Source organism: Anguilla rostrata, chromosome 15, assembly GCF_018555375.3.
Source record: "Anguilla rostrata isolate EN2019 chromosome 15, ASM1855537v3, whole genome shotgun sequence".
NCBI lineage: Eukaryota > Metazoa > Chordata > Actinopteri > Anguilliformes > Anguillidae > Anguilla > Anguilla rostrata.
In genome coordinates, this window is record NC_057947.1 from 5,947,124 (window position 1) to 5,958,484 (window position 11,361).

The window sequence follows — 11,361 nt, forward strand, 5'->3', positions numbered from 1 at the left end:
CTTATGTATTTTTCTGATTTTCCACTGACATATATTTCTTCCAAAAAGTCTTCAAACACATTGTTGCTCATTTATTTCAACGGGGTTGTTCAATAAAGATGATTTCCATGATTGGAAATTAATAATTGCATTTTTAATTTTTGCATTATTTTCACATTTTGGACATAAGCCTATAGCATCATGTATTTTCTGATTTTCCACTGACATATATTTCTTCCAAAAAGTCTTCAAACACATTGTTGCTCATTTATTTCACGGTTGTTCAATAAAGATGATTTCCATGCATTGAATTAATTATGCATTTTAATTTAGCATTATTTTCACATTTTGGACATAAGCCTATAGCCTTATTATTTTCTGATTTTCCACTGACATATATTTCTTCCAAAAAGTTTCAAACACATTTTCTCATTTATTTCACGGGTTGTTCAATAAAATGATTTCCCATGATTGAATTAATAATTGCATTTTTAAAATTTAGCATTATTTTCACATTTGGACATAAGCCTATAGGCCTTATGTTTTTCTGATTTTCCACTGACATATATTTCTTCCAAAAAGTTTCAAACACAATTTCTCATTTATTTCACGGGGTTGTTCAATAAATGATTTCCCATGCATTGGAATTAATGATTGCATTTTTAAAAATTTGCATTATTTTACATTTTGGACAAACTATGCTATGTATTTTCTATTTTCACTGACACTATTTTCTCAAAAAGTCTTCAAACACATGTTGCTCATTTATTAAGGTTGTTCAATAAAATGATTTTATTATCAACAATTAATTGCATTTTTATATTTAGCATTATTTTCCATTTTGGACATAAGCCTTGCCTTATGTATTTTCTGATTTTCCATGATTATATTTCTTCAAAAGTTTTAAAACATGTTATCATTTATTTCACGGTTGTTCATAAAGATTCCCATCATTGATCAATATTATTGCATTTTTAAATTTACTATTTTCACATTTGACATATTGCCTTAGTATTTTCTATTTTCATGCAATATTTTTCAATCCTAACAATTTTCTCATTTTTTCACGGGTTGTTCAATAATTTCCCTATTAATAATGATGCATTTTAATTTAGCATTATTTCACATTTTGACATAGTTCCTTTATGTATTTTGATTTTTTCCACTGACATATATTCTTCCAAAAGTCTTCAAACACATTGTTCTCATTTATTTCACCGGGGTTGTTCAATAAAGTGATTTCTATTGCCAAATCAATTAATTGCATTTTTAATTTATTTTGCATTATTTTCCTTTATTTAGCCTATACCTTTTATTTTCAATCTACAATTTTCTTCAAAAGTTTCAAACACATGTTCTCATTTATTTGGTTTCAATAAAAATTTCTGATATTAATTATTGCATTTTAGATTTTTGATTTTCACATTGGACATAGTTTCCTAGTTTTTCATTTTCCATGACATTTTTTCAAAAAAGTCTTCAAAACATTTTGCTCATTTATTTCATGGTTGTTCAATAAGGTGATTTCCTTGAATTCATAATTGCATTTTTCAATTAGATTTATCACATTTGCATTAAGCCATAGCCTTATGTATTTTTCTGATTTTCCACTGACAAATTTTTTTCAAAAGTCTTCAAACACATTGTTGCTATTTTATTTCACGGGTTGTTCAATAAAATGATTTCCATTGATCCAATCAATTAATTGCATTTAAATTTATTGCATTATTTACATTTGACATAAGCCTATAGCCTTATGTTTTTCTATTTTCCACTGACTAGTATTTCTTCCAAAAATGTCTTCAAACACATTGTTTCATTATTTCACTGGTTGTCAATAAAGTGATTCCCATGCATTGGAATTAATAATGCATTTTAAATTTGCATTATTTTCACATTTTGAACTATAGCCTTATGTATTTTCTGATTTTCACTGACTATTTTCTTCCAGAAAAGTCTTCAAAACATTGTTCTCATTTATTTCACTGGTTGTTCAATAAAGATGATTTCCATTGATCAATCATTAATTGCATTTTTAATTTTAGCCTTATTTTCACATTTTGGACATAAGCCTATAGCCTTATGTATTTTCTGATTTTCACTGACATATATTTCGTTAAAAAAGTCTTCAAACACATTGTTGCTCATTATTTCACGGTTGTTCAATAAAGATGATTTCACATTGGAATAATGCAATTGCATTTTTAATTTGCTTATTTTCACATTTGACATAAGCCATATGCCTTATGATTTTCTGATTTTCATGCACTAGTTTCTCAAAAAAGTCTTCAACACATGTTATCATTATTTCACGGTGTTATAATATATGTCAAATAATAATGCATTTTTACATTTATTGCATTATTTTCACATTTTGGACATAAGCCATATAGCCTTATGTATTTTTCTGATTTTCACTGACATATATTTCTTCCAAAAAAGTCTTCAAACACATTGTTGCTCATTTATTTCACGGGTTGTTCAATAAAGATGATTTCCATGCATTGAATTAATGAATTGCATTTTTAAAAATTTAGCATTATTTTCACATTTTGGACATAAGCCTATAGCCTTATGTATTTTTCTGATTTTCCACTGACATATATTTCTTCCAAAAAGTCTTCAAACACATTGTTACTCATTTATTTCACGGGGTTGTTCAATAAAGATGATTTCCCATGCATTGGAATAATGAATTGCATTTTTAATTTCATTATTTTTCACATTTTGGACATAAGCCTATAGCCTTATGTATTTTTCTGATTTTCCACTGACATATATTTCTTCCAAAAAAGTCTTCAAACACATTGTTACTCATTTATTTCACCGGGGTTGTTCAATAAAGATGATTTCCTATTGATCCAAATCAATTAATTGCATTTTTACATTTATTGCATTATTTTCACATTTTGGACATAAGCCTATAGCCTTATGTATTTTTCTGATTTTCCACTGACATATATTTCTTCCAAAAAAGTCTTCAAACACATTGTTGCTCATTTATTTCACCGGGGTTGTTCAATAAAGATGATTTCCCATGCATTGGAAATAATGAATTGCATTTTTTAATTTATTGTATTATTTTCACATTTTGGACATAAGCCTATAGCCTTATGTATTTTTCTGATTTTCCACTGACATATATTTCTTCCAAAAAAGTCTTCAAACACATTGTTGCTCATTTATTTCACCGGGGTTGTTCAATAAAGATGATTTCCATGATGCAAATCAATGTAATTGCATTTTATAAATTTTGCATTATTTTCACATTTTGGACATAAGCCTATAGCCTTATGTATTTTCTGATTTTCCACTGACAAGATTTCTTCCAAAAAAGTCTTCAAAACATTGTTGCTCATTTATTTCATTCGGGTTGTTCAATAAAGTGATTTCCCATGCATTGGAATTAATGAATTGCATTTTTAAATTTAGCATTATTTTCACATTTTGGACATAAGCCTATAGCCTTATGTATTTTTCTGATTTTCCACTGACATATATTTCTTCCAAAAAAGTCTTCAAACACATTGTTACTCATTTATTTCACCGGGGTTGTTCAATAAAGATGATTTCCTATTGATCCAAATCAATTAATTGCATTTTTACTTTTTTTGCATTATTTTCACATTTTGGACATAAGCCAGATCTTCCTTAGCCAACTAGACACTTTTAAACTGTTCATTAAATTTTGTTAAATTTTTTAATGTTTTATTTATGATAAAAAGTTTTGAAGAACAGATGATATTGCCAGGATGATACTGTCTCATTATTCACCAGTGACCCCTGCTGGTTGATCGAGGACCCGCATATCTGCCTATTAAGTTGCACAAGAGTCGTCGGTATGAGCCCGACTTGCAGTGTGATGTGTGTATGATATAAAACAGCAGGTGACATCACATTCTTTTTAAATTTTTTGTTTATTATTTATTTTTTTTACATTTTTTTATTTGGATTTTTCATGTCAAAATGTTTAGTTTTTTTAAAAATGTCTTTATTTTTGTGGTTTTTAAAAGTTTAAATTCGCTTTAATTGAATTTGAAATATTCTTTTACCTTCCTCCAGTGTTCGTTGCTCCCCCCCCACCTTATTTTAGTGTTTGCGGTCAAATTTGGCCAGTCTGTTTTAACTGCTCTTATATTAACACAAAAATTATAAATCATCACCAAATTTTGTTTAACACCTTTTAAGCTGTGAAACAATGTCTTCAACTAGTGGTTAACACGAGTAACTGGATGTTATAAAGTATAATATATAAAGAACAGGCACTGAAAACGTACACTCCTGGGCAAAAAAAATGGGCCAAGCCCAAAATGGCAAAAAATTAAGCTTTCAATGGTCTTAACAACAAATCATTGGTCAGAAAATTAGCAAGAATTTTAAAAATGCACTCCTGATACCTCCTGCGCCTTTGCTCATTTACTTTTGCTGCAGTGAACTGTTTGAGGAAAAGCTAGGAAACAGGGAAATTCACTTATACGGTAGACATTAACATAATGTCAAATAAAATAGCCATGTTTTGTATTCGGTTGCATATCATTTGCATGCCATGACTTCCTGATGTCTGTGACCTATCAACATCGTCAGAGTCTGGATATTTTATTTTCAGGTTGCCCTACAAGCAATACAAAAACTCTCTGCAATTGAATGGATCTCTATGGGAATTGGGGGGGTGGGACTAGATTCAGCTGTAAATTATCCTGATACAGTATGGAACACATTTGTTGGCTAAATGGCTTTAAGTCATCAAGGGTCCAAGGCATCAAATGAGCCTCAAACCACCGTGCTGCTGCCAGATATGCAGTAGATACTACAAGCATTGTTTCTCCTGATTAATTTTCCTGTTGAACTCAATGGAAAAAATATTCAGGCGAAACAATGCTTGTAGTATCTACTGCATATCTGGCAGCAGCATATAATATAAGCACATTTTTTCAAGAAAAAAATATTGCACATTTTCAATGACCATAGGTACACATGCTATTATAGAAAATATTTGGCTGTAAATTTGTGTAGCTGTTATGTAGCTTAAAGTTAAATTGATATAAATTGAGATAAATTGAATACCCTATGGGCAATATACAGTTTTGAGAAAATGGCTGTTTTAAAGGGATCTTTAAACACTAGTAGCCAATGAATTCGAAGAGTTCTGCTTGTATTTCGTCCATCCTCACAGTGACAGCAAAGGAACTAGCCACATATGGTCATTCTAGCAGTAAACCAGGAAACAAGCTTTTTAACGATATATGATTCAACCAGGTCAGTTTTAAAACCGCAGAGGCATTTAATCATAAAAGATGCTATCATAAGCTCATGTTATGCTTTGTGTACTTGACGATGGTGTTATATTATCATCTAAATTAACTATTTATAACGATTGTTTACCTTTAGTTTGTTAATTTTATGAAACTATATAAGTTATAGAAGCAAAATATCAATAAATATCAAAATTGACATATGCAACCAAAATCCTCCCCTTAAATTGCTTTAGAATGCTGGATTTTGTAGCGCATTGATTTTAGAACTGTTGAAAGGCCGAGGTGTCCCTTCACTGAGAAATAACTTGTTGCGGGGTAAAAAAATAAAAAAATTCAAAAAACCTGGACTGGAATAGAAAAAACTGGACTGGAAGAAAAAAAAACCTGGACAGGAAGAAAACTTCAGAAAACTCATTTTAAATAGATGAGAAACAAGGTAAATGTCATTAATACAACAACACAAATGCTAAATAATATGTTTGAGGTCATTAAAAACATTTTTAAAGAAAAGTTTTCCCTCATAAAATATGCATTTATAGCACATTTTTCAATAGCCATAGGTACACATGTTACTATGGAAAATATTTGGCTTATTCAAAATCATTAACAAACCCATGTACTAACTGTTCTTCAAGCTGCTGAACACAGCCGTGAACTCGCCTTAACCCTCAGAACAATCATTTTCCTAACCCTAACCCTAGCTTGAGCCCTTAATTTTTGGGTGTGGCTTCCACATCCAGCCAGATATTATTTGTCACTCAGGTAATGATATGAAGAAGTACCTGTCACTCAGGTAGTGATATGAAGCAGTTCATAATTACACCATAACCCTGGAAAGGGGCTGAAGAAATTAAAATGTATTTACTTAATTCACTGAATAAAAGAGATTCATTTAATTTCATTTTTGCAGGCTTAAGAGAGTGGGGAACATGGTCCATATGCATATGCATGTTCAGTTTTTTTCACCTTTGAACACCTAGGGGATGTGAAGGACAGGAAGGTTCTGAAAGGAGGAGGCTGTCCAAGTGTTACACGAAGCAATGGTCTGAGCAGTAGGAAACAAGCTGAAGATGATATGAGGAACTGCTCAGAAATGAACCAATGAAACTGTCCTTCTCAGAAAACCAGCTATAAAAATATAACCACGGTATCGGCATACATAGTAAATAGATAAGTATTACCCAGAAAACTGCAAAGCAACAAATGGTAACCAAACTACTAGAGAAAGATGGATATTTTAGACACTTGTTAAACCTTATTCAAAACCACAGTTTGTTGAGATTCCTCTCAAGGATGTTCAGGGAAGTAACACTGCACCTCGTATTGAAGGGGAGAATATGCCTGTAGCCTGGTGTTCATCAACACTTACTCGCAGTCGAGAAATTTCTGGGTTTCGCTACCTTCAGGATTACAAACCCATTGGAAGGTTTGTTTTGTTTCATGCTACGTCCAATTGCAGATATTCTGTAGTGTGAGTTACCTCCTGCAGGGCAGTGGTTTGTTCTAATCCCTCTGGAGTGGTGGCAGAAAACCAGTGTGTGCTTTATGTGTACGACATCCATAAATATAGGCTGTCCTGCATTATAGAGGATGCCGTTAATCTTCCGGATTTACACGGCAGCCCGCGACCCGCGAACACACATCGTCTGATGTTTAATCTTGTCATACACCCTCAGTCCTGGTCGTCCCTGCCTTTCCAGATATCAGCAAACACGAGAGAGGGCCAGTAAAGGTATGTGCTGTTATTTCCCTTTAATAATCCTCAATTCTATTTGCATGTGAATCTATTCACAATAGCTTTCTATTTTGTTTTGTTTTTTTCTTTCGTTTTTTGTAGTTTGTAGCGCTTGTTTTTGGTTCATTCTTGCTTGTTTTGTGGTGAGCAGAAATCTGCTTTGTAAATGTTTTTTAAAAATATTTAATTTAACTGTTTACAAATTCTGACCTGTCACATCAACGTTGGGAAAACATTAAGAACAGGTGCTCAGTAATGAATGGTTTGGGTTAGGGCTACTCATTGTACAGGTAAATATATCTTCAGATCATACTTTTTCTGATCTGAAAGACACTGGCTTGGATTCAAACAACATGGGCCTTAAACTTTGATTTTTGCATAAGTGCAAGCATGTGTTTTTATCAGAGGATGCAAATTTCAGGTACTTTGTGACCATTGTACTCTCTGTGTTCCGGAAGAAGCATTAAAAAAAATAAAATAAAATTTTAAAAAAAGAGTAATGAAATAATAAACTTTTATTTGTATAGCACCTTTCTCATATAATTTTATCCAGGCCACTTGGGACAGACCTGCCTACCCACAGTCTCATCCCCACACCTATTTAGTTACTGTAGCTTGCATCTTTGCGGAAGAGTGGATCCTTCAGATTTATAGAAAACGAAGGGAAACTGACAGACTTAAAATGGTTCAGGAACTACATTATCTCGGTCCCGTTCGCTTATGGAAAACGGATCACATCACCGCGTCACTCGGATCCCAGCATGCACAGGAACAGCCTGGGAATCTGCAGAAACTCATCAGATGTCTCTCGAAGAGACAGCTGGCATGCTGTCATGAGCTCAATGCTGATGCTTGCAGTCACATAGCCTAGTTGTTCCAAGGCATAGTAACAGACGGAAGAATGAAAGATGAATGACGGTTACGGATAATAAACGAATGGATATGGAGGTCATACAGTAAGCCAGTGATAATTCTTTTTTTTTTTACAGAGCTTTGCTAAAATGTGTGCACCCCTGGTCTTACCTTGACCGTGTGGCTTCCAGAGGCAAACTTGATTTAAGCTTTCTTATTAGGGGACTAGCTTACTCGTTAGCTAGCTGGCAAACACACTGAAGACATTAGTGAGGCATCTTTGCTAACTCTAGTGCAGAATGAAGACGTGAAGGGAAACATTTTTTAGTTTACCATTAAAAGGTGGCTTGTTCATAATTAAACTCAATGGGAAGGAATGAAAGTGAAGGAAAAGTCGTACCGAGTCCAGCCACTAGAGGGACTAGAGAGCAGAAAAACATCGAATAGTACTTGAGCACACCTGCCCGTTGTTAGAAATTTGATCTGTGACCAGACAGCTCTGAAATGCATCCCTGTCTGCATTTGTTCCCATAGGGAATAATAGCACCCAGTCTAGTTAAAATTGAACTCTGTGGCCCTCTGCTTTAATCAGCTATACAACAGGTTTGAACACAGTTGGGATACATGAAATTAGATGACTTTAGAATCACTGATCTCATTAGTAATTTGTTAAGTTAATACAATACTTTAAGACTACTGTCATGGTAGGCAAACATCTTTTCTCAGTACACTTGAGCCAAATAAATTTATCCTCACAAAATTATGCTTAACCAACCAGATTTAATCAAAGTTCTGTTGACAGACATTGGTAGCTATGATTGGAGGCTTTTCAAACATGCACTTTCTTTAAAATTACTGTGTGCGTGTGTCCAGTGGAGGAAGTAAGAGTTTGTACTGCCTGCTCGACTGTCACTTTGAAATGATTTTGGATAAACATAACAGCATTTATAATAGCATAATAGCATTTGACACGAGTGCATTTCCCTGAACACGTCGTGGTGTCGCAAGGTCGTTCAGGTGTTCAGTCTCAGGTTCCATTTGGTCTCTTTACGTCCCCCCCCCCCGTCCCTTTCCTCTTTCCCGGTGGGGGTGTGAATTATTGATGGCCCCGCCCTCCTTCCTATTCAGTGTGCTGTCAGCAGACGCCCGCGACACAATAGCCCATCTCTGCAGGCCACGGCTGCGTCAGTCTGCTCTCCCACCTGCCTCCGGTCTGCTCTCGCAGCAGCTGCTGCTGCTGCGCCTCACGCACAGGTAAGAGCCGACTTCCACTGCGCTCTTCGCCCGCGCCGAGAGCGCAGAGCTGTTTCTGCGCTTACAGGACGCTAAGGGCGATTTTAATGGTGTTTATGCTATCAATGAGAGTTGACATGGGTCAGTGACATAAGGTTTTCAAAGCAAACTTTTTAATAGCGAAAATCAGGAAGAAAAAAAAACAAAAAAAACAGATTTAATGTTCAACAGTACATCACCTACTTGATCAAGTATGGCATGGCATACTCGATCCAGTGCAGTCACCTTAATGTGTTTCAGACAATAAATGAATGAATGTAATTCAAGGCAACAATACATTTTTTTGCAATTGATCGATATTTAGATCGGGAAATTATGAATATTTAGCCAACCTGTGATTTCAACTATGATTTCATGTGGGGGAAAAAAACCTTTATTCTATGTTTCAGTCAATAAGCAGAATTATTATATTTTAGAACTAAATATAGTAGTTATATATTATATCCACAGCTGGTATATATCAAATGATATGAAGGAATTATATAGCATTGGAGTTAGGTTTTTTTGCCAAACACGCACTCACAGACATACTTATGTTGCTTGTGATTCTATGACCAATGTGATTTTACTGGTGTAATTAGGGTGACCAGATGTCCCAACAAATATTGAGACAGTCCTGATTCACAGCACAAGCATTGCTCCTTTTTCCCAAAAATAATCAGGATGCAGCTTTTCTCCAAGTGATTAGACAGATGGTAAGTTTTGGTGGCTAAAACACACTGTATATCTGAATATATTTGTATTACAACAGAAATACTTGTTTGGTGTGATATATTTGACACATTATTTTTCTTTCTCATAGCCAGATTTCTGTCTTTATGCAGCACGCATTTATATTCCAATAATACCTCTGCCCACCATTGAAGAATCTGAACTGTTTCAACATGTTTTATAATTTTCAGGCTTGATAAAATGCATTCACTTAATGTAAATAATGCTGTACTTACGTGCAGCACATATTTTCCCTGCGATAATTGTTTCTATGTTTCTTTCTTGTTCTCTTGTTGTAATGTCTTGTTCTCTTGTTGTCAATGTCTTTTTGAAAGAGGAAATTATGCTGTACTGTAGGACCCTGCTCTTGCTGGCGGTGGCACATTCCAAGTCTCTCCAGACCAGCGGCAGCGTCTGTGAGAAAGGCTGTGACTGCCAGGGTGAGTTCAGATACACCAACTGCTCCGGCGCGCTCTTCGCCCGCGTCCCCGGCGACATCCCCCCTCTCACCGAGCACCTGGACCTGTCCCGGAACCGGCTCTCGCTCCTGCCCGCCGGGGCCTTCCGGGGCCTGCGCCGGCTGCGGGTGCTGCTCCTGAGCGACAACAACATCAGCCGCGTGGCGAGCGGGGCCTTCGCCCCGCTGGAGAGCCTCCAGAGGCTGGACCTGAGCCGGAACCGCCTCTCCGCCCTGGGGGAGGGCTTCTCCCTGGGCCTGGACTCCCTGAAGGAGCTGCAGCTGGGGGAGAACCGGCTCACCCGCCTGGACGGCCCCCTGAACCTGGACGGCCTGCAGAGGCTCAACCTGAGCGCCAACGCCATCGGCTCCGTCGGGCCCCGCGCCTTCGGCCTCATGACCTCGCTGCGCCAGCTCTACCTGCGGGACAACCAGCTGGGCTCCCTGGGCGACGGCGTCTTCTCCATGCTCCGGTCCCTGGAGGTGCTCCACCTGGAGGGAAACCGCATCGACGGCACCGAGGCGGGGGTCTTCGCCCCCCTCACCGGCCTCGCCCTGCTGGACCTGACGCGCAACCGCCTGACCGCCGTGCGCTTCAAGGCCTTCCTGGGCATCCGCAGCCACGGCACGCGCGTCCTGCTGGCGGGCAACCCCTGGTCCTGCGACTGCGACCTGCAGAGGGTGTTCGGGAAGCTGCGCGGCGTGCGGCGGCTCTCCCGGCGACCCACTGGCCCACCCGAGCTCGCTACCGCCGCGCGCGCCCGATGCGTGCGGCTACCGTGCTCGCCCGCCGCTGTGGACGCGGAGCATGTGCTCGTCGCACGGACCGATAGACCAGGCTTCACAGCGTGTCCTTCGCTCATTCACACGTCACCGTATCAGACTAGGCCATCAGCACGGTGGCCGGCCCTGCGCACGTCGTATCATGGCCCGAGTAACAACCAGGAAGCATGGACAATCAACCTAGGGACCTGAGCAACGTGGTCTACAGTCCAGACCTAGGGAGCAGCAGCGTGGTCTACCAGTATCAGACCTAGGGGCCACTCTGCAGCAGCGTGGTCTACCAGTACCAGACCTAG

General features: G+C 37.5%; 1 protein-coding gene across 1 annotated transcript; it reads left to right on the forward strand.

Annotated features, from left to right (window-relative positions):
- Positions 1–8,912: 8,912 nt before the first annotated feature.
- On the forward strand, positions 8,913–11,361 carry LOC135241266 (chondroadherin-like protein). Its single transcript, XM_064311500.1, has 3 exons — positions 8,913–9,075; positions 10,161–11,061; positions 11,334–11,361. Exons 2-3 carry the CDS (start codon positions 10,169–10,171, stop codon positions 11,359–11,361), a joined length of 921 nt encoding a protein of 306 aa, XP_064167570.1. The 5' UTR covers positions 8,913–9,075; positions 10,161–10,168.